At 33.0% G+C, this 25161-nt stretch overlaps 1 protein-coding gene across 1 annotated transcript; it reads left to right on the top strand.

Annotated features, from left to right (window-relative positions):
- The first annotated feature begins 7240 nt into the window (after positions 1-7240).
- On the top strand, positions 7241-21259 carry LOC110652329 (V-type proton ATPase subunit d2). The gene is made up of 10 exons (XM_021807892.2): positions 7241-7658; positions 16328-16448; positions 18219-18326; positions 18416-18518; positions 18988-19068; positions 19166-19251; positions 19416-19475; positions 19591-19639; positions 20427-20561; positions 20902-21259. The coding sequence occupies exons 1-10, from the start codon at positions 7478-7480 to the stop codon at positions 21031-21033; spliced, it is 1056 nt and encodes a 351-aa protein (XP_021663584.2). The 5' UTR covers positions 7241-7477; the 3' UTR covers positions 21034-21259.
- The last annotated feature ends 3902 nt before the right edge of the window (positions 21260-25161 follow it).

Consider the following 25161-nt stretch of genomic DNA (forward strand, 5'->3'; position numbering starts at 1 on the left):
TTGATCAAAGTCTTATGGCATAATCACTCAAGTAGTGAGGCCACATGGGAGGTAGAATCTGAAATACGAGCCAAATATCCTCACTTATTTGATTCTTCAGTTAGAATCTTGTTTATTTAAATTCGGGGACCGAATTTTTTTTTAAGGGGGAAAGTATGTGGGAACCCATATATATTTATTATTTATTATTATTTTATTTTAATTAGCTTACAATAATTTAATATATTTATTTTTTTATTGGATGGTCTGCTTATATATATATATATATATATATATATATATATATATATATATATATATATATATATATATATAAATTTTGAAATTAAATATATATCTGCAATATGAACAACCCAGTTCAATAATAACTCTTATCCCATTCTACACCTAATAGAACTCTTGAAATATATATATACCCTAATCATCTCTTCTGCTAAACTTTGCTCTCAAAACCTGTTTGTCACCTCCTTTTTCTATCAAATACTCTCAACAGGTATTTTCATTATCTTTTAAATTATTGTTATATATATATATATATAAATTTACTATTTATAATCTGATGTGCGCAGAGAATCCCTAAATTTTTACTTCTCTATTCATCACCTTCAATTCTGTTTTCAAGGTAAAAATTCTCATTCTTTATTCAATAATGGGTGAATTTAATTTTATTTTCTTTCCTCGATTTGTTACAACTACTCTAGAAATTTATTTTTTTTCTTTAACTTGGTATTGAATTGGGTTGATCATGATTACTGTGAGATAAGTAACATTCAATTTAGATTATATACATATATAAACCTTTGTATCTTCATCCACGTCCATCCACCGAATATATATATATATATATATATATAAACATTTGAATCTCCTGTTCGTACAAACCTTGTATCCCCTGTCCCCTGTTCGTACAAACCTTGTATCCCCTGTCCCCTGTTCGTCCACGTCTGTCCACCCAATATATATATATACAAGGTTTGTATGAACAAGGGATTCAAATGTTTATATACCTTGTATATATATATATTGGGTGGACGGACGTGGACGAACAGGGGACAGGGGATACAAACCTTGTATCCCCTGTCCCCTGTTCGTCCACGTCCGTCCACCCAATATAAATATATACAAGGTTTGTACGAACAAGGAATTCAAATGTTTATATATATATATATATATATATATATATATATATATATATATATATATATATATATATATATATATATTAAAATTATTTTATTTTATTATTATTTAATATTTTTCTTTTATATTTTGGGTATGTAGGAGATTCAAATATTCATTCTGTCAGCTGAAATTGTCTCTCTTCCATTGAAAATAACTATTGTCTTGGAGGTTCCAGGTGAGTAGTAATTATAGTACATGGCACCGTTTTAGTCCCTTTTAAAATTTCTTAGTATTAAGTTTGTTATTAAATGAAATTTTAAATTAATATTTTAACAATTATTTTATATGTGATTTTCTAGAGTTTTTTTTTAATATTGAATTTTATTTCAACTTTGATTAAATAATTGATTTTGTCAACTATCTCTGCATTAGACCCATTAGGATTCCGGGAACAGGCCTTTAATGTATTTATATTGATTGATATTTGACTATAAAATTTACCGATGTGTTACTGAATTAATTTGAGATTGATTTGATTTTATTGACTCTCTGAAACTATTGAAATACACTATTGGAATTGCACTATCAGTTATTATTTGCTATCTGAAATTTTTTATTGATTTTGATTGATTTGTACAAATTGATTTTCTATTTTGAATTGGTACCTGTGCCCAGTATCTGTTTCTGTTATCTGGCCCCGCCGTGTAGACTATCACGGTATTAGGTTACATTGTCGAGTCATGCATCATTGCAGTTTATGGTTTGCATTAATATCATATGCATTGATATCTGTGAAGGAGGAGGAAGGTATCTCATATCCGTAGCGCTTACCATCCGCCTTTGGTGATGTGGGGTATCATCACCACGTGCAATCGTACCATAAAATTTTTATTGAATGAATTTCTTTTATATATATATTTTATGAAGTTATTTTATTAATGATTTTGACAAAGATGAGCATGATTTTATTGAATAGAAAATTTATTGTGAAATTAATCTGCCCGCCTGTTCCTATTCCGCTGTGTGTGCTATAATTATCATTCATCGAGCATCTAGCTCAAACCACGTTTTCTCTCGTCATATCTGCTTTGGATCAAGAGAATTCGCAATGATCCAAATATTTGGTCCATTTTCTGGAGAGGGACAACTTTGATTTGTTCTCATGGTATGCCCGAATTCATGTTTTCTCGGGCTAATAATTAGTTTAGTTTATTGAACAGTTTATGTTTTTATTGAAATCTGTAGAGACTCCGCAGTTTACCTATGGGATATTTATGATGTTTATTCAGCATTTTATATATTTGGATTTTTGTCTATTTTTGGGATTAGTAAGTGACAATATATTCATTCAAGATACTCTGATAAGACTTGCATGATTTAAGAATACTTAAATTATGTGCCGGTCACGATTCAGAATTTTGGGTCATGACAAGTTCGATCTACTATTTCTTCTCTAAGTGTTTCCACGTGGATTGCTTTTAACATGTCTAGAACCAGTAACAAAAGCTCTACCTTCATTGCTACTACTTTTCTTCTTAAACCTTTTATCATCTAAGATAACTATGGTAACCTTCTCCACTTTCAAAGTCTCCTTCCCAATTGTTAGGGTTGTCTCTAAGCTTTTATAAGATTATGGGAGAGAGGTTAGAAGCAAGAGGGCTTTATCTTTGTCATCTACCTTTACACCAAAACTAGCTAATAGGATAATGAATTTATTAAAAACATTAAGGTGATCTCTCACATCAGTACATTTTTCAATTTTGAGTTAGTATAACTCCTTCTTCAAATACAATTTTTGTGAGTAATTTTGACATGTATAGACTCTCCAAATTCTTTTATAAAACAATTGGCAAAGTCTTATTCAAAACATTATACTTTACATCAGAGACTAATGTCAATCTAGTCATACTCACTGCCCTTTGTTGAAGTTCCTCCTAATCATCATCTATTATGGTCGCTAGTTGTTTCTCATTTAATGCTTCAATTAATCATTGTTGTATAATGATATCTTTTATAGTACTTTACCGTAGACTAAAATTATTTTTCCCATGAAAAGGCTCCATCTCAAATTTTATTTTCACCATCTTTGATATCTTGAACCACAACTCTGATACCAATTATTGTACACCACGAAATCATGTAAACTATAAAAAAAATAATGCAAATATATAAAATACCAATATTTACGTGGTTTACCTTATCAACATAGGGCTACATCCACGAACATGCCATCTTCTATTATCATCAATAATAAATCATCATTATAACCTCAAAACTATACTACTCATAAACCTAATTACACCCAAGAGAATTCTTACAACAAATTGCTTATAGTAACTAATATATTTACTACTATAACTGCTACACCATAAAAGTTGTCTTTCACTACATGGGCAAGAATCCTCTCACCAATGGATAAGAATTCCTCCCTCTTGAATTTTATGCACTTTCGCTATCTTAGGTCGAAGCCTCTTTCCACTGCAATGGGCAAGAGCCCTTATTAATGGGCAGAGCTAAATTTGCAGTAATTAACAAAGCCCCTCTCTACAATGGGCGATAGTCCCACTCCATAAGCTGAAAGCCACTCTTTCTATGGGCAAAGCCTAATTAATCTCTGCACAATACTTCTATTTATAGTGTTAGTCCCTCAGTCCTAATCTAATTAGGAATTCAACTTAATTTAGGAATAATACTAAAATAGGAGTTCTATATGAAATATTCTTCTTTTCTATTGAGAAATATTTCTCCTACTCAAATTAGAAAAGAGTCTTTCAAATCAACTAGAATTTTGGGTCATAAATCTAATAGATTTAAAGCAGAAGTATTCATTAAAAATAGCTATTAGATTATCTCTTAAATATAAAAATAGTTGTATCATATTGTTGAACCTGGTTAAAATGCTCCCTCAACCTCTAAAAACTAGGAGGGCCACTTTTATAAATCACTCCCTTAACTTCTAAACACTAGTATAAATGCTATATCACCGAACATTATAAATAAGAGAGGTAATATTTTAACTATGGTCAAAATACTAAACGCTATCTCAAAAGTTATTACCGAATATAGCCATTATTAGATATTATCAAATTATATGAATTAACACAATGAACACTAGCCAAAAAAAGTGAGATCTTTCTCAATATAATTTTCTGAATATATAATAGTTATATTCCACTTTGAAGTTGAAAACATTACAAAAGCAAAGAGGATCAAATCCTAATTAAAAGTGGGTTTGTCCAACCGATTAATAGGCCACCTAATAATACTTTTGTTTAAACCATAAATATTGGTTTTTCTATTAAAAAAACACATGAGAGGCCTAAATACCAATAGATATATTAGGCTAGGCCTGAATGATCTAATTTGGATTGTGAATCGGACTGAGATCGATCCAGATTAATGATTTCGATTGTTGAACTAGACTGGGACCGTGGGCGAGAGCCAATTATGATTCTCTCTTCCTGTGAACTAGAATTGGAATTGAATGTAGACTTGGAATAGTCGAACTTCTATAAAATCTTTTGTGTTCTTTCTTTCCTACCTTTTCCTTGTGCTTTTCAACCAAAAATTTCTCTTGGCCTCTAAATTTTTTAATTAACACTCAATTCACCCCCCCTTTGGGGTTGCCACAAGGGACAACAGGCCGGTTTGAATCAGTAGTTCAATCTGATTTTGGTTTAATTTAAAATTTTTTAACATTTTATTTTTTATATTTTTCCTAATTTATATAGATTATTGTGAGCTTCTTTTCTCAAATAAGCTACAAATTAATTTCTATAAATTTTTAATTTAATTAGTGTATTTTAGATTTTTATGTTCCATTTAAAATTTTTTAAATTCTATTTCTCCTAGATTATGTATATGATTGTGAGTATCTTTAATTCTTGGACTATTATCAAATAAGGTACACAATAATTTTTATGAATTATTTATTAAAATTATTTGTACTTTAAATTAAACGAAATTGGGAATTGAGATAGAAGAATATTGGAACTAAATAAGAGAATTTATTTTGATTGATTTAAAATGGATAATGTTAGAAATTTATTGGAATATAATTGATTTGAATTGAGATATAAAGAAGGAATTGTTAAATTTCTTGTAAATGAAATTATTTTATTGATCATGGTTTGGACTAATTAATGGATGGTCGATTTAATTATTATTAGAAGTTCGAATATGATATTATTTATTAAAAATGAATATTGATATTTTATTTTTAATTTTATTAAATTTTAATTGTTTTTTAAGAATGTTAGATTTAAAATTCATATCAAACTGAAATCAGAATTAAAATTAGATCGAAATCGGCTCGAATCAAAATGTATCGAGACTCAATCGGAATTGTCATCATAAAAAAGGGGAATGAAACCACTTTAAAACCATACCAGAACCAGTTTCAAATCATCTGAATGTGGGCCAGTTTCGGTTTAAACCTCCAAAATTAAAAAAAACCAGCGTTTCTAACTTAGTCTTAACCCATGGTTAGGTCTACATGAAGCCTTTTGCCTACAAAAAAAGCATAGGCTGGCTAAGTTAATTTCAACCATTAATGCTAACCAAACCCTAACCCTTGTAGGCACTAGCCAAAGGACAAAGAATCTGTAGCTCACAATCTAGATGTAATGGCCACATCCACTTTGTCAACTATTGTGGTGATTTTCACCACCTCTTTTAATTCATTGCATTTGAGAGGTTCTGTCCAATAAAAGGATTTGCAGAGAAGCGTCCATAGGAAACAAAGAGGCTCTCATATGTATCCTGGCTACCAACAGAACATAATTAAGGAAACCCATTATCATCATAATTTAGAAATGAAATTAAGGTTAATAGTGGTTGTGGAAAGCAAGAGTAAATCTTATTGGAAATGAGCGAAAATCCCTAAAGACAATTAATACACAAGGAAATTAAGAAATGATAAAAAAAAAGAACAAAAAAAAAAAAAGCAATACACACATAGCTTTCAATTTTAGTACACAGTATGAGTCAACGACGGACACAAAAATTTAATTTAAGGGACTAATTAACATATGTTATTTGTTAATCTAATGATTAGGTGTTGATTGAACATATTGATTCGCCTATGATAATAATTTTGTAACCATTAATTGATAAAATGGTTCCACAACTAAGCAAATGAGAACATTCAATGCATATAGTGATAAAAATAAATACTTTAATTTTTCAAATAAAATCAATTTATCAAAAATTAAATGGAACTGCTGTTAATTTAAAAATACAATGAATATTTAATATTATGAGTTAGTAAACTTAAAATATATTGATGACCTAAAATTAAAAGTTTATTCAATTTATTTCAAATGTAATTTTTCCAAAATAATCATAAGTAAATTCAATTAAAATTATAAATAAAATAAAATGCTTCTAACTTCTAATATTATAAAAGAAATAACTTTTTTTTTTCCTAATATGAGTGTGAAGAAATTTCAACAAGAGAGATATTTCAATAATAGCATTAAGATTATGAGAAGAAAGTTACTAAAATTTTAAATCGATAAAACATGATAAAAGAGCTATGCTTTCCTTTAATGATCTTTCCACTAATTTTAATTTCAAATAATATAAATTGATAATGTGAATTTCTTAAAAGTGAAAAAAAAAATAAAAAAGAAAGGTTAATAAGTAATGATGGTTTGAATTTCTTTTTTTTTTTTTTTAAGGTATCACTCTTTTTAATCATTTAGTAAAAAATTTGAGATTTTTTTTTTCTATAAAATTATTAACAAACTCATGAAAATTTTTAAAATATTCAAAGGGTTCAGTATCACATCAAAATTTGATAGTAATAGAAAAAGTATATATATTTTTTTAAGTTACCACTATAATAAAATTTTATAAACACTCTTAAAAGAGATAATTTTAACCATTTCATGCTATTCCATTTATTAATTATATATATATATATATATAAATATATATATAATTAAAAATATAATTTGTTATTTAAAACTATAACTTTTATAAAATGAAAAGCAGTAATAATAAAAAATTTAATATCTAAAACAAAATGGCAAAATTTGTATTTTTCTAATTTCTATAGGGCAATAGGGAATGGGGATTTTCTGAAAGGGCTAATTTGGAAATGAAGTAAAAAAAAAAAAAAATTGTGAAACAGATCAAATCAGAAAAGTGCGTGTGACCGACGGTAACGCGATCGCAATTACCCAAACACCACCAATCAGTTCTCTTCCTTCGCAACGGTACAAGCTCAGACTCTATCGACGTTTGGGACTTCTCGAAGAGGAGCCTCCGGTGGTTCTTCTTCTTCTTCTTCTTCACATTCGAAATTCTCGTTGATCTGCCTCTTCCGATCCCTTAATTCTGTGTGTTGAAAATGTACGGTTTCGAGGCTCTAACTTTCAACATTCACGGTGGCTACCTGGAGGCGATCGTCAGGGGACACAGATCAGGCCTTCTCACCGCCGCCGATTATAACAATCTATGCCAGTGTGAAACCCTTGATGATATTAAGATGCACCTCACTGCTACCGAGTACGGTCCCTACCTTCAAAACGGTGCGTATTTCTCTTACATGATTGATCTTGTTTCTTTTCAATATCTGGGATAATTGAGGGTAATTGGATAGGAAAATAACATTTGATAATTGGAAATATAGTGAAGAGTTTGGATCTTATAGCTGTTGGATGTATTAGGTGATTTGATGCAATAGGAGCTTTATTGAAATGTAATACTATGTATCTTGGGAATGTGAATTATGCGTATACTAAATGAATTTCAGTTGGATTTGTGCTCACTTTTGATCTGGCATTGTGTTGTTGATTTACCGCCCTACTGTTGTGGCAGATTGTTTCACACTTCCACTATTATTTATTTAAAATTATTTTGTGCCTGATATTTTTTGATTTTGATAATATGCAAAGTGAGATCAGTGAAATGAGAGTTAGTTCTGGATTTCTTCTGATAACTATCAAGCGCTTCCTTTCGGGAATTCTTTACATGAATTCATCAGACAATATTGAGAATCTGGTACATGATCAGGTTTTTAGTATGTTATAGCCTTTTTCCTGTAAAGGGTTTAGGAGAGATTTAAGTAGATGCTGTTGGTTGGTTTCATAGTTATCAAAGGCTCAAGGCGCACAAAGGCGCCAAGGTGTCTTGGAGTGTAGGTGCCAAAGTGTCTTGGAGCCTGTGCGCAAGGCATTCGCCCGAGTGAGTCAGGGCATAAAAATAAAAAAATATATTAAAAATTAAAAAAATTATAATTATGCTATCACACTTCAAGTAACATAAGACTATATAATAATAACTAATAAATATGCAAGTAATAATAAGTTTATAATCCAAAAGAGGTAAAAATAAACTACTAAAAGTTAAAAACACTAATAAAATAAAAAGATAAGAGAATTAATAATTTAACAAGTAACAACAAGCCAATAATAATGGTAGAAAGAGATAATTCTCATATATTTCAATTAATCTGTACATGGGTATTTATATACAATTGATTCCTATAATTGTGTTATACTAATTAGGAAGAAATCCTAAATAAGAAATCCTAAATAGGAATACGTAATACGTAATATACACGTAAATAATATAATGATTGACTTTCCATAACACTCCCCTCAAGTTGGAGCATAGATGTTAATCATGCCCAACTTGTTACAAATGTAGTCAATCCTAGCTCCATTGAGCTTTTGTGAAAATATCTCCTAACCGCTCTCCGCTTTGATATGTCTGTCGAGATGATCATTGTTGAATCTTTTCACGAACAAAGTGACAATCAATCTCAATATGTTTGGTCCGCTCATGAAATATTGGATTAGAAGCAATATGGAGAGCAGCTTGATTATCACACCACAATTTCGCAGGCAGGGGGGTCTTAAAACCTGTCTCATCTAGTAATTGAAATATCCACATTACCTCACATACTGATTGTGCCATGGCTCAGATTCGGATTCAAAGACTAGATCGAGAAACTACACTCGCTTCTTGCTTTTCCAAGACACCAAATTTCCTCCAACAAAACGCAATATCCAAGAGTTGACCTCCTATCAATCTTAGATCCAAATTCGGCATCCAAAAACATTCAACATTTAAATGCCCATGATTACCATATAACAAACCTCTTCTGGAGCTCCTTCAAATAGCACAAGATTGTCCCAAGGCTTCCCAATGAGCAACGGTTGGGGAAGACATAAACCGACTTACCACACTAACGGCATAAGCAATGTCGGACGAGTGACAGAAGGTAGTTCAATTTTCCTACCAATCTCTGTATCTCTCTGGATCTTCAAACAACTCACTATCCCCTCACAACAGCTTGTAAATTTGGAGTAATAGGTCCAATACAAGTCTTAGAACCTAATTTTCATGTATCTGACAATAGATCAAGGACATATTTTCTTTGAGACAAGAAAATACCCTTCTTACTTCTCATAACTTCAATACCCAAAAAATACTTTAATAATCCCAAGTCTTTGGTCTGAAACTGAGTTTGGAGGAACGTTTTAAGAGATGAAATACCTGCAGAGTCACTCCCAGTGATGATAATGTCATCCACATAGACTACCTGGAGAATTAGACCAGCCTTAGATTGCTTATAAAATACTGAGGGATCACACTTACTCTTTTGCATACCAAATTCCTATACTGCTTCACTGAATCTCCCAAACCAGGCCCTAGGACTTTGTTTCAAGTCATAAAGAGACTTCCGAAGCCTACAAACTTTACCCAACTCCCCCTGAGCAACAAACCCAGGTGGTTGCTCCATATACACCTCCTCCTGAAGATCACCATGAAGGAAGGCATTCTTGATATCCAATTGGTGCATGGGCCAATCATATGTAGCTGCTAAAGAGATAAATAAGCGAACAGAAGTAAGTTTAGCTACAGGAGAAAAAGTGTCAGAGTAATCAACCCCATATGTCTGAGCATATCCTTTTGTTACAAGGCGTGCTTTTAATCTAGCCACAGAACCATCAGGATTTACCTCATCAGAAATACCCATTTGCAACCAATAGCTTTCTTACCAAGTAAAGGCAACAGCTTCCCATGTACCATTAGCATCTAAAGCCTCCATTTCCTCTTTCATAGCAAAGACACCACCAGATGAGACAAAGGCCTCACCAACAGTATTAGGGATGGGAATAGAGTCTAAAGAAGTAACAAAACACCGAGAACAAGAAGAAAATTGCTTATAAGAAACAAAAGAAGAGATAGGGTAAGTACATGAACGTTTACCTTTACGAAGAGCAATGGGTAAGTCTAGATCAGAATCATGATCAGTATGAGGTACAGGATCTCCCAACGAAGTAGCCGTGGAGGATCCGAGTCAGAATCTCCAATCTCTGGAATAAACATGAACAACGGGAGGCCGAGTAGGTCTAGAGACGGAAGAAATAGGCTGTGAGAGAGGACTAGACATTGGTTGGACAGTATATATTAAGATATCATCTTTCTCCCCCTGACTCTCATACACAGATGATTGAGAAAAAAATGGAGTGGACTCAAAAAGTGTGACATCTGCAGAAACAAGATAACGATTAAGAGTAGGAGAGAAACAACGGTACCCTTTTTGGATCCGGGAGTACCCAAGGAAGACACATTTGAGAGACTTTGGATCCAATTTAGTAACCTGCGGACGAACATCACGTACAAAACAAGTACAACCAAAAATACAGGGTTCAACAGGGAACAAAGATTTTGTAGGGAACAAAGCAGTATAAGGAATATCCCCATTAAGGACAGAAAAAGGCATACGATTGATCAAAAAACATGCCGTAGAAACTGCATCCGCCCAAAAGTGTTTAGGAACTTTCATCTGAAAAAGAAGAGCACGAGTTACCTCAAGAAGATGCCGATTTTTTCTTTCGGCCACGCCATTTTGGGATGGGGTATCCACACAGGAAGACTGATGAAGAATGCCATTTTGCGTCATATAAGACTGAAATTGTGCTGAAAAATATTCTTTAGCATTGTCACTTCTTAATATGCGCACAGAAATATTAAATTGAGTTTTGATTTTATTACAAAAGGCATAAAAGATAGAAAACAACTCAGAACGATTCTTCATCAAATATAACCAGGTAACACGAGAGTAATCATCAACAAAAGTAACAAAATAACGAAATCCAGTTTTAGAAGTAACAGAACAAGGACCCCAAACATCAGAATGAACTAACTCAAAAGGGGATGAAGCCCGTTTATTGACTCTAGACACAGAAGGCAAACGATGATGTTTTGCAAACTGACACGACTCACATTCTAGTATCGATAAAGATCAAATCGAGGACACAACTTCTTCATGGTAGACAAAGAAGGATGACCCAATCTACAATGAGCTTCAAGAGGTGTTAAGGTACTGGAGCAAACAAGCGATCGCGGTACATGATTTTCCAGAATGTAGAGACCACCTGACTCACGTCCTCTAACAATAATTTGCTTCGTCGTAAGATCCTGAAACAAACACTGATCAGAAAAAAAAAGAAATAGAATAATTTAAGGTACGAGTAAGTTTACTAACAGAAAGTAGATTAAAAGAGAAATTTGGTAGACACAAAACAGATGACAGAGAAATTGTGAAGTCTGATTCGCAGCTGCAACCCATGACACAAGAAGTAGAACCATCAACAAAGTATGAGAGGAAGTGGGATTAGACGAAAAGTAGATAGAAGACTAGAATTACTGTCATGTGATCTGTTGCACCGTAATCAATAACCCATTTGGATGAGGAAGACACAAGGCATGTAGTGGATTTACGACTCAATGATCGCAGATGATAGGGAACCGTAGGCTTTAGAGATGCTCGACATCGGGAAAACTGCAAAATCCTCTGCGGATACCAAACAGCTTTCTCGGAGGAAGATATCAGAGAATCCTCTCACGCCATATTTGCCATATGTGATCGCTGATTTTTCCTCTGAAGTTGCGACAATTATATTTTGTATGGCTGTGCTCATGACAATAATAACAAATGACTCCTCTTGAGTCCCGATTAGAACTAGCCTCTCCATTACGCTGATTACTTTGCTGTAATTCCTCCTCTACTTCCTCTTCTATTACCTGTTGTCCATTTGGATTACGGCTAATAAGAGCACTACCGGCGTCGTGAAGATTGGGTACTCTGCACGAAGGACCCGTGTGAATGTTTCATGCAAAGAGGAAATCTCAGAATCGAAAGAATGCGAGATTTAGCGCCTCATACTCAAGGAAGGCTCGCAAGAAAACTCATAACACCAGTTGCTCCGTTGGGCTCATTGAACTTTCACATCGTAACTAAAAGGAAACAATACATTAAGTTCCACATAAACACGATTAAAATCCATAAAAAAATACTTTAGAGAATTATTCTCTTTCTCAAAGACGCAGAGAATGCCTTACAAACATCATAAATACGGGAGATATTCCCTTTACGAATACGTAAAATCTAAGTAATCCATCAATTCCTTAACAAATTCACGGTGATTAATTAAACTAATTACCTCACCGTGAATCGAGTTCAAGCCGCAAAACAACCGAGCATCCTCCCTTAGCCAAGTTTGTTGTGTATCATCGTGAGGTGGATCTTTAGTAAGGTGATCATCCTTATCAATGCTACGCAAATAGACCCTAACAGTCTTACTCCACTCCAGATAATTCGAACCATTAAGTTTGTGTTCCGTGATCTTAGTCATCATCGGAATCACATCAGAAATAACATTCTTATTGTCTGCCATTTGTTGAGACAAAGAAAACTAACCGAAACGCTAATCCAAAGTGCTGACAGCAACAAAATAATCCAAAATCACAAATCAAGCAAATATCAAAATAAGATCTGAGAGCTAAACCTCAGAAGTCCTTTAATGGTGTACTGGATCAGGCAACAGCACACAGTGGTGGAATGAGGGGATTGAGGCGACGCTGGCAATGTTGATCGGAGACGAAACGGCCGGTTGGCGGCCAAGGTCTCTCCTGAGCTGGGTGGTGAGAACAAATAATCACCCTAGATAGATGATCTGCTCTGATACCATGTAGAAAGAGATAATTCTCATATATTTCAATTAATCTGTACATGGGTATTTATATACAAATGATTCCTATAATTGTGTTATACTAATTAGGAAGAAATCCTAAATAAGAAATCCTAAATAGGAATACAGAATACAGAATATACACAGAAATAATATAATGATTGACTTTCCATAACAATAATATACATGCCAATTTATAGTGCCATAATCAAATTATAATAATAAAAATGAATAATTTATGATAACACAAACTCAATTACAATATTTCTAATAATCTATAATAAGATCTAATAGCAATTAGCAATAAGAAATAAAGTAATAAAATATTTTTAATCCAATAATAATACTAAAAGCTAATAAGAGTAATTGAATTAGCATAATAGCATCTCAAGTAGTCAAGTCTCAACATATTTTCACATATTCACAATAAATAATATGTCAAAATCACAAATTTATACTAAAAAGAAAAGAAAAAGAAAAACATTATAGGGTAAGAAGAGAACATGGCAAAGAAAAGGAAAAATTGGAAAATTGCAGCTGCTAGAACAGTGCAGAAACAAGGAGAGCATGGCATTGGCAGCTAAAAAAAAAGATGCAGAACAAGAAAGTGCAGTGCAGGAATAGTGTAGGAAAGAGAGAGAGAGCATGGGAGACCCTCCCAAAAAAAAAAGAGATGCAGAAGAAGAAAGTGCAGTGCAGGAACAGTGCAGGAAAGAGAAAGTGAGAGAGAGAGAGAGAGAGAGCATGGCAGCCCCAAAAAGATAAAGAAGGAGAAAAAGAAAATACAGCACAGGAAAGGGAGAGAGAGAGCATGGCATTGGCAGCAAAAAAAAAAAAAGTAGGAAGAAAAAAATGCAGCACAGGAAACAGGGAAAGAGAGCAGAGGAGCGAGAGAGAGGAGAAGAAGAAGAAGAAGAAAACAATAAGAAAACAGTAAAATTAAAATATACATACCAGGTTTGTTTGATCTCTCTCTTCCCTCTTCTTTTTCTTCTTCTTCTTCTTCTCTTCTTTTTTTTCCTTTTTGCTGGCTGCTGGTCTGGACAAGTTTGAAAAAAAAAAAAATCCTAGCTTATATATCTAGCGCCTTGACTCATTTAGGCACGCCTCAGTGCCCCTTGGTGCGTCTCTGTGAGGTGGTGCACCTTGCCTGTCCCAGGGCGCCTGGGGCTGTGCCTGGTGAGCCTTGTGCCAAGGGTGTGCCTGAGATAACAATGGTTGGTTTCTATGTCCAGACACTGATATCTCACTGTGAAGGCATGTACTGTATTAGGCACTTTTGCTGAGAATTTCTTGAGCACTTGTAATGTGTGAGCAGTGATGGAGAAATATCAAAGGAATGAAAATAAGCTCTACTATTCATTGAAAATTTCTTTCAAAAATAGGAGACATGCTTAGGCTCTTGAAGGTGAAATTGGGTTTAAATAAAGAAAAGAAAGAGACTATGAAAAATGGATTTTCACAAGTAGTCATAGTTATTAAAGGCTCAAGGTGCACTAAGGCGCCAAGGAGCCGTGGAGCCTAGGTGCAAGGTGCAAATGCAAAGCGCAAGCGCGCGCCTGAGTGAGGCGAGGTGCAAAAGTAAAAAATTTAAAAAATTTAAAAAATCAAATGAATGTGATGCTTTTCTTTTTTTCTTTTGGCATATATCTTGAATTGGGTTTGCTGGTTTGAGTTTAAGTGGTAGTCTTTTTTGTCAATGAAAGTGCTTACTAAAAATGGAAACGAAGAAGACATGCCTTTCTAAAACCTTATGCCTGGAACAAAGGTGCACACCTAGGCGCATAAGGCGCTAGGGTTCGAGCTTGGTGCGCCTTGAGCCTGAGGTGCGCCTTTAATAACTATGCAAGTAGTACATGCTTAATAAATGATTTAGAGGATATTGCTAATGTGGGACTTTTCCCATCATCATTATGGTATCGTCACCATCTTTGTTGATATTGCAATTAACTATTTTAGGCTGCTTGTTGAGAATTTAGTAAATATCATTACTTTAAATTTTATTCTTTGTATAGAAGGATGAATTCACGAAACATATACAAGAGAGTATCCCTTGGTGCTTGACGTTTGCGGATGATATAGTTCTGATAGATGAGACACGAAGAGTCAATAAAAAGTTAGAGCTTTGGAGAAGCAATCTAGAGTCAAAGGGCTTTAAGTTAAGTAGAACGAAAACAGAATACATGCATTGCAAATTTTGTGAAGGCTGAACTGGTGATAGGGAATGAGTTAGTTTGGATGGAGTAGTACTGCCCCAAAGTAATCACTTTAAATATCTCAGCTCAATCCTTCAAGTAGATAGGGGATATGAGGAGGATGTTAGTCATTGGATTAAAGCCGGATGGTTGAAGTGGAGACGTGCCACGGGAGTTTTATGTGATCGCAAAATTTCCAATAAGTTGAAAGAAAAATTTTACCGTGCAGCCTTACGATGGCCATATTATATGTTAATGAGTGTTGGGCACTAAATGAGTCCTATGTGTTTAAGATAAGAGTTGCGGATATGAGAATGTTAAGGTGGATGAGTGGCCATACTAGACTAGATAAAGTCTGTAATGAGAGTATTAGAGAAAAGGTAGGAGTTATGTCAATTGAGGATAAGTTGAGAGAAGAGAGATTGAGGTGGTTTGGTCATGTGAAGCGTAGACATACAGAGGCTCCAGTTAGACAAGTAGAGTACATTAGGTTAGAGGATAGAAAGAAAAATAGGTGTAGACCTAAACTGACTTTGATGAGAGTAGTACAATATGACTTGGAAGCATTACACATTTCCGAGGACTTAACCTAAAATCGTTTAGAGTGGAGAAAGAGAATCCATATAACTGACCCTAAATTTTTGGGATAAAGGCTTAGTTGAGTTGAGTTGAGTTTATTATCATGAATATGGCAATGGCATTTGTTAGGACATGTTTATGGTTCAATCAAATCTTATTGAATTCTCACTTATTGACATCAGTTTTCTTCCTTCACCTAGTGATCACAGGAGTTGATGAAAATGCTTTATTTTGTTGAGCACTTATCATCGTTTTGCTGGGTTGGTTGACCACTGGTCAAAATCTCTCTCTCTTTTTTTTCCTTTGGTTCATGTGCATGCATGTCTGTTACTGCTATGTTATGTACTCACTATTCTATTATCGTTAGCACATAGGTGACTTTATAATTTGAATTCTAACCTTCTAATTATACTTTCTGATTTTCATGAATGTTTGCAGAGCCTTCTCCATTGCATACCACTACAATTGTGGAAAAATGCACCCTTAAACTTGTTGATGAGTACAAGCACATGTTATGTCAAGCAACGGAGCCCTTATCCACCTTCCTAGAGTATTGCACGTATGTGGACTTTGCTTTTGCTGGAAAAAAATGTTTTATATTGCTAAAGTTCCTTGAAAATTATATTATCTTGCAGAAAATTCAATACACTAGCCATATATATTCAATATTTTAGTTTCTAAGGAATTCAAACTAATCTGCATTTTTTAAAAAGTTTTGATAAACTTGAGGGGATGGGCGCGGGGAAGGGAAGGGTAGGATAAAGGGTTGAGGAGTAGACTTACCGTTAGAATTCAATAGCAGACTCAGTCAGAGGACAATAACCACCAACTCAGTTCATTCCAAAACCTTGGGTTCAAAACTTCTTGCGATTTAGACTTCCTTTCTTCCTTTCTTCTAAGAATAATTGATAAATGTGGCCCATGCATTGGTTGTGTAGTTTCATTACATTCTCGGTTTGATCTACTCATGTTACTCTTTATATCATGTGAAGTTTAACAGTAGTGAAATTTTCATATAAGCATATATGTATTCTTTTAAAGGTAGAATCGGGTAGGGCTAAGCAGAAAATGTTTGTAATCAAAAGACTGAAAAAAATTTGTTCTAATTCAGTTTAGTTTTTTTTTTTTTTTTGGGGTCCAATTGGTTCATTTTTTTTTTTAAATAGATTTGGTTTGGTTGTTAGGATCAAAAAGACTGAAATGACTGAATCAATAAAATTTATTCATACATAGTTTTGTCACTTAATATTTATGAGGCTGCCATTTTATGTCCACCCATGAGGTCATGACCCTTTTGGCTTCAGATTTTCCCCGTAAAATCCCTAACCTTAATGCCCCTTTTGGCTTTTGCATGCATTATTTTCTCCTCTCGCTACTGCCCTCCCTCTTCTATTCGCTCTCTTTCTCCATTTCTCTTCTACCTTCAGGCCTTCACTTCCCTAAATCACCAATTCAACTTGAGAAAACCCTAGCTTCTCTTGCATCACGTCCTAGATTTCCCAAAATGTTACCTTCACCCCACAGAGACCAAAATGTTGCCTTCACCTCAATTTATTTTCTTGTTTATAAGATGGCTGCCATGGAGAGCTTGATTGGCCTTGTCAACAACAGAACAGAGAGCATGTGCTATCCTAGACGACTATGGTGGCGATATTGCCTACCCTTTGGGAGTCTCTTCCTTCTGTTGTCATCGGCAGCAGCCAGGGCCTCGTTCTCTCTGTGTATAATGTTGTGATTTATTTTTTTTTTTTAACGCATTGTAGTGATTGAAGTGCACTAATAGAATTATTGCAACTTTTTTTTTTCTTTTTACCATTTGATTGTGAAATGTTATTATTATTCTTGTGAGTATGGATTTAAATCATGGTGAAATTGTTTATTTAAATGTTACGATTGTGGGTTTGATGTTTGACTTAAGTTGGGTTTTTGATGTTTGTTGAAGGAGATGAAAATCTGGGTTACTTTGGTGAAATAGATGGTGGAAGAAGAACTAATTGACCTACCAAACTGAATAAAATTATTTTGGTTTGATTGTTGGTCTCTTTAATTCAATTCGAAACCAAATCGACCGTTGCACATCCATAGAGTTTGGTTGGTCCAAGTTCTGTCCAAGCCAAATTTGCATATTCTTGTTTGGACTCCTAACCTAGTCTAATTGGCAATTATTTTACTGGCGGGACTTGGGGGTTCCTCTTGCTCAATCCAATGCAGGGCATTCTAAATGCAGGGCATTCTAAGCATTGCATGGTTATGTGGATTTCATGGTCTCTTGTGGTTCTAAAGATAATCGGACAAAAAAAAAAGAGTAATCGTTCTGTTGTTTGATCAGATATGGCCACATGATTGACAATGTTGTCTTGATAGTCACTGGAACCTTGCATGAGAGGGATGTTCAGGAGCTACTAGAGAAATGCCACCCTTTAGGCATGTTTGACAGGTTTTGTCCTTCAAACATTTTGTGCTTTTTTTTGTATGAATTTTGATGGTGTGTGAAGCCTTAATTTTTTATATGTTTTTCTTCCTCAGCATTGCCACCCTTGCTGTTGCTCAGAATATGCGAGAACTTTATAGATTGGTGCTTGTGGACACACCATTGGCTCCATACTTCTCAGAGTGCATCACATCTGAGGTATATGCCATTGCTGTTTGTATAACTTTTAATTTTCTTCTCATGCATGTGCACACTTGAATATTTGGTATCTCTTTTTGTTGGATCTGTATGAGTGTGTGTTGTGGTGTAACAGATGACCAGAGCTTTGACACTGATTTGATTAACCATTTGTTGGGAAGGAACTGTACAACCTTGTAGTTTTGATGAGATGATGATAAATGCATTACTAATAGCCATTGACAAAATATATATTTTTTAAATTTTCAAATAATTGAATATCTTTTGCTACTCCTTCAAGTTAACATCACAATAAATGAATTTGTAATTAGCATATATGTGTATGTCATGGTGCATGCATGTATGGGTAATGTAATTCCTTCTCATCAGCAACTATGGCAGACACTTGTAGAACAAATTGTTTATTCTTGCAAAAAGACTTATGATTTGTTTCTTGGATCTCATTTTATTCAATTTCTTGTATTTCTAGGATTTGGATGACATGAATATTGAAATTATGAGGAATACTCTTTACAAGGCATATCTTGAAGACTTTTACAGGTTTTGTCAGGTGAGGATGGCATCATATGTTGATGAGAATGAAGTTTCTGTATATCCATATGTAAATTTTATCTTTTCTTATAAGTGTTTATGTGATCTTTAAGCAGAAACTTGGGGGTGCCACAGCCGAGATAATGTCTGATCTCCTTGCCTTTGAGGCTGATAGAAGAGCTGTCAATATTACAATAAATAGGTATTATTCATGCTTCTAGTTTTATGCATACGGGCTCCTCTTTTGATGGGGGGAAAAAAGGAAGCACTGACACATAAAATTTTGATTCGCAATTTCTTTCTTTGAATTATAATGATTGTTCAATTTTTTGTTCTTCTGATTTTGTTGTGGATCACTTTGTTTAGCATTGGCACAGAGCTTACCAGGGATGATAGAAGAAAATTATACTCTAATTTTGGCTTACTGTAAGTTATATGCTGATAATTGTTTATTTTATTTTATTTTATTTTTTTTATTATTATTATTCTGCTGTGCTGTTTTCGAATCTCTCTCTGACAATGGTGTCCTTGTGTTGAACAGTTACCCCTATGGGCATGAAGAACTAGCTGTCTGTGAGGATTTAGATCAGGTTTGTTATGTGTTTAAGTAGTGAAATAGAAAAAAACTTTGTTTTGCTGTCAAGGATGCTCATTTTTTTTTAATTATTATTTTTGCTTTTCTAATTCATTTCCAATGACCAAAAAATAAATACTTTTGCTTATCTTTTTAGTTTTTTCAATTTTAGCATGATCCGAAACTTAGTTACAGTTGTGTTTGTCGGGTCAAAGTTGGTCAAAGTTGAAGTAGAAAACAATATTCTATTACTAATTAGCATAAAAAGAATTGTTTAGTATATTTATTTTCCCCCTCTCTTTCTCCCCCCACGTTTACTCTCTCTCGCTCTATCTCTCTCTCTTTCCCTTTCCCTCCACTGTCACCCCTTCTCTCTTTTTTCCCATTTTTCTTTTTAACCTACCATTTCAGCTTTCTATATTTATAATTCTCTTTATTCCAACCTAAGAATACACAGATATTTCTCTTCTGGTTCAGTTATTCTTCTCTCACATTTTTCTCATCTCCTCCCCCTGTTATGGTCTCTGTTGTTGGTTGTGATTCAGATGATCTGTTTTGAAACCACAACTGGGTAAATCCGAAATGCAAATGGAATTATGAATTTTTTTTTTATTTTTTTTTATGCCAACTATGACCATTTGTGAGTGGCTGGACACAGTGGAAACTAGGTTTTGAAATCAGGCTAAAATTGACAGATTTAAAAAACATTGAAAGGTTTGGATATTTTTGGTCTTTAGGCCTTTAATTTATTATAATGTAACATAGTTTTTGGTTCTTTGTCTCCTGTTTGGTTTCTGTTGCAGGTTCGTGGTGTGATGGAAAAATATCCTCCTTATCAGTCTATCTTTTCTAGATTGTCCTATGGTGAGAGCCAGCTGCTTGATAAGGCATTTTATGAAGAGGAGGTGAAAAGGCTATGCTTATCTTTTGAGCAACAGGTTTGTATTAGTGGCTTAATAATGTTCATGTGTAAATCTAATGATTCATCTCTTGGTTATGGTTCCTTTAGCACTAGCAATGCATACCAAAAAGAGTAGAATAGCATGCTTGGTTGACTCTTACCACCATAATTTATTTTCTTTTTTTTTTAATTATTTATATATTATACATAGAATGTTCCTTTACAAATAAATACCACTTCAGAGAGAAAGTACCCTTGAGTCTGAACTAGTTATGCAAAATGCGTCAACTCTGCATATGGGCCATTTTGTAGTTCATTCTGCCTTTGGTTTCCCTATACTCAAAGGTGAAATGCCTATATCTTTTTCTGAACTGCAGTTCCATTATGCTGTCTTCTTCGCATACATGAGGTTGAGGGAGCAGGAGATTAGGAATCTTATGTGGATATCAGAATGCGTGGCTCAGAACCAGAAGTCGAGGGTTCATGACAGTGTTGTCTTCATATTTTAACTGCTTTACACGCCATTAGAAATAATTACCAGTTCTTTTGCATAATCTGCTGTAAATTGCTCTTTCATAGACAGTGTCGATCATTTTAAGTTGAGATTGCCCAGCTGCACCATTTTCAGGATCTGTGTTAAAAATAAGATTTTAAAATATTTTTTTCTATGTTTTGGGCGATAAGTTTGCATTCGGATTCATCAGATTCCAATATATTATTCTTGTGGAGATGAAATGATCTTGCTTGGATCTTGATTGCTGCAATAAAAATAGTGTCAAGTTTTTGTGCTTGGAATTTATAGAGTTAATGAAGAAAAAGTGCCAGGTTTGGTCAAAATGGTTTATGATACGATTGGATCACATATTTTGTAAGGGAAAATTACTGTTTAGTTTCTGTATTTTAACGAAATTAATTACTCGGTCCTTATATTTTGAAAATATATTATTTAATTCATATATTTTATTTTTGTTAAGCTATTTAGTTTTTCTGTCAATTTTTCATTATTCATGCTATTCAAATTGTTATTTAGTCTCTTTATTTTAAAGAAACTAATTAGTTAATCTCTATATTTTAAAAAATAATAATATTTAATCTTTTTATTTTAGTAAAATTATTTAATTGGTTTATATATTTTGAAAAATATATTATTGAATAAAAATATAAATTTTACTATGTGGAGACTAAATTTAAATTTATATATTTTTTTACGTTGTTAATAATTCATATAGTCGACCCTAAATTTTTTAGATAAAGGCTTAGTTTAGTTGAGTTGAGTTGAGTTGTTAATTCTTTGGATATTATTTTTCTGTTTTTTCTACTAGAAAACAATTTTCTTGAATTATTTATAAATTTAAGAAAATTGATTAATTTTTTTGTGCAGACAGTTTGTATCGTTTTTATCACTAGATAGAAATAAAGAGAGAATGCGGGGGAGAAGGGTGCAGGCATAAAGAAAAAGAAGAAACATAAAGAGAAATAAAGGCTGAGAAGAGAGAAATAAGGGGGAGAAGGTTATGGTAGTTTAGATATAAAAAATAATTATAGGACTAAATAGTTAACGAAATCAAATTACAGGGATTAAATAATATGTTTTTTCAAAATATAGAGACTAATTAGTTTTACTAAAGTAGAGGGATTAAACAGTAGTTTGATCAGTATTGATTAACGAAAAAATTGACAAAGGGATTAAACAGTTTAACAGAAATAAAATATAAGAACTAAATAGTATATTTTTCAAAATATAGAAATCAAATAATTAATTTTGTTAAAGTATAGAGATTAAATAATAATTTATCTTTTTTTAAATATATTGTTATGGTATATCAAATTTATAGGTTAAAATTGTAATTAATTTTACAATTGCAGAAAAGATGTAAAAGATTGTTCTAAGTTATAATAAAGATAATAATGATAATCAAATAAGATTTTATTTATTTTTTCATTTATTTTATTTTATTTTTATAAATCCAATGGAGTTATAATACATTAAGGACCAATTTTTTTCATTTGAGAGTCTGGCGTCGAGAGCTTCTTTAAGGTCATTTGCTTCGAAAACTTGTTGTTTCCCTGAAGTTCTTAACAAATAATTCTGGATGTATTCAACTTCTTTTTCAAATCATCAATTAAAGCCCTTTGAGTTTTGCAAAATTGGTTTTCTTGTAATGTCAAGTCTAAAGAAAAATGTTCAGATTTCAATTTCTTTCTTCACGCATGAACATCTTTTCTTGTGATTGAAAATCCAAACTCATTTAATTGAAGAGTTTATGTTCAGACACGAGGTGTCATTGTTGTCATTCCATGTTGCTAATGCCTTTTTCCCTTTGCCTCCCTTTTGACTTCTCCTTGTGCTTTGGGAAATTGAGTTTGATATGTATTACTAAATTGAATTGAATGGGCAAAGGTGATTGAATGGGCCGAGGTATCAGTTGAGCTTACTTAGGTTTAGCCTAACCATTGTTAAAAGTTTAGGACTAATAACTAAGTAGCTAGCTCTTCACCCTTATAACCCACTTGAATTCTTTGTCATCTTCAAATTTGGGACTCTTGGGTTTGTTGCATTTAAAACAAAAGATGTCATTTGATTCCTTTGCTTCTTCAAAATATAGGAGTATACTTTTCTCATGAATTTTTCATACTTGAGCCCTCCAATTTTCTTGCTACTATGGCCATGTCATCATCATCATTGCCAGATAATGTCGAATCATTACTTAAGTTAATTTTGAAGAACATACTATTAAGAAGGAAAAAATTATGGTACTTCCAAATGGTTCTATCACATTACAAAGTAAAACTTTAATAATCAGATGCAACCGAAATAAATTCAAATAAGCCAGAATTTTAAAAAGAGTAGGGAAATAAAAGATTAGATGCATCAATTTATAGTGGTTTGGCGCTTAAGGTCTATATTTACTCCTCAATGATCCTACTTTGAGAGTTTCTGTCACACCTTACCCCTTCATAAGGCATAACATGCTCCCGTAGTACACCTAACGAATTACCGTACTTCGCCTACCGGTAACCCATTAAATATACTATAAAAGCTTTTAAAACAATTTCCGATCATTTTTATAGTGGTGGGAACGTTGAATATTTATCAAAAAGCCTTTAATTGAAATTTTGGTCTTAGATCAAATTCTCGATTAAAATCTGGTGTTATGAAATTTTTTCAAAATTTTAGCAGAGTGCCATCTTTATTTTTAGAAAACAGTTCTTCAAAACCTGAAAGAAAAACACTTCCAATATGTTTTCTCAACCACAACTCCAATGAACTCAATTTCATCTCCCAATTCAATACAAGCAACTCAATTCAATTTTCAACTCAAACTCATCATAAATGAAACAATTCATTCATTACCAACTCAGAAAGAATTTTGAATATTACATTCATTAAGGTAATAAAATTAAAATTACAAAACTATACAGGTAAATAAAAATCTCAAATTTACATTACAATAATTTACATTTAATTAGATACCAAAATATTTTACAAGAGTTTTTATACAACTGCTCAAATAAAATTACATACATATAATTACATGAATACATCAAAATCTAATACACTAGGGTATACCTGTGATATACCCGAAGCTAGTCCCAATGTGTCTTCAAGGAATCTTATTTAGCTGCTCTATATTCTTTTCACCTGCGACAGCATACAAAACTATCGCTGAGCGGTGAACTCAATGGTGCACAACAATAATTTAAAATATAATTCACTATACATTGACAAAATTATAGCAAAGAATTTAGACATCTTGAAATTCATCAAATCAAGGTCAATATTTTCAATGATACAAATCAAGTATTTAAATGACATTGATCAAGAAATTCAATTTAGCAATTATAACTGAACATTTAAAATAATTCCATCAATTTATGGAAATAAAGAGAAAATTTCACTAAAATCAATTATATACAATTCTCATTTTGAAAATCACCATTGCTCATTTTCCAAAAACCATTCTTAATCTCACTAACTCTATGCAAGACTAATCCGTAAGGGCCATCTTCGAAGTGATTCTCACTCCCTATGGTTGGGAAGATCGAATCATCGTGCACATTTCATCCACACAAGTTACTTCCGAAAAGGACCAAGTTAAATTTAGATCTAACCTCTGATAAGAGGAGGATCTAAGCATGTGCACGTACCATGGTAATCAAAACAAAGCTAACTCCAGTGTCTTCTCAACAAATGAGGGACGGGTAATAACCAAGTCAAGCATCTATAGTGAGATATAAAATAACCTTGTAAATTCCATTATTCTTTTTGTGAGCATAAAATTAACAATACAATTCAATTCAATGTCAATTCCAATATCCAATAATTTTTATGCCCATCAGAATTCAAAACATATTTTATCCCTTTCCCATGTAACCATATTCCAATCATAATTTTCTAAAGCAAAATTCTTTTCAATCCATAATAACAATAAAGTCATAATTTAACCATTTCCCAAAACTAAACTCATTCATCATGTAACACATTTTCATAATTGTTGAAATAAGTTCAATGCTTGAGAAATATAGTACATAAAGAAAATAAACTCATTTAATCAAAGGAAATATGCAAAACATTATAAATGGAAAACTAGTTGTGCACAAACCTATTTTGTTGACTCAATTTACTCCAATTTTCG

The sequence above is a fragment of the Hevea brasiliensis genome, chromosome 15, assembly GCF_030052815.1.
Source record: "Hevea brasiliensis isolate MT/VB/25A 57/8 chromosome 15, ASM3005281v1, whole genome shotgun sequence".
Taxonomy (NCBI): Eukaryota; Viridiplantae; Streptophyta; class Magnoliopsida; order Malpighiales; family Euphorbiaceae; genus Hevea; species Hevea brasiliensis.

Excerpts from the sequence above, each read along its gene's own strand:
- LOC110652329 (XM_021807892.2), top strand. The coding sequence starts at position 7,478 with ATGTACGGTTTCGAGGCTCTAACTTTCAACATTCACGGTGGCTACCTG. Across the intron at positions 16,449-18,218 it reads ACCTTCCTAGAGTATTGCAC|ATATGGCCACATGATTGACA; the intron begins GTATGTGGACTT and ends TTGTTTGATCAG. Across the intron at positions 18,519-18,987 it reads CAGAGTGCATCACATCTGAG|GATTTGGATGACATGAATAT; the intron begins GTATATGCCATT and ends TTGTATTTCTAG.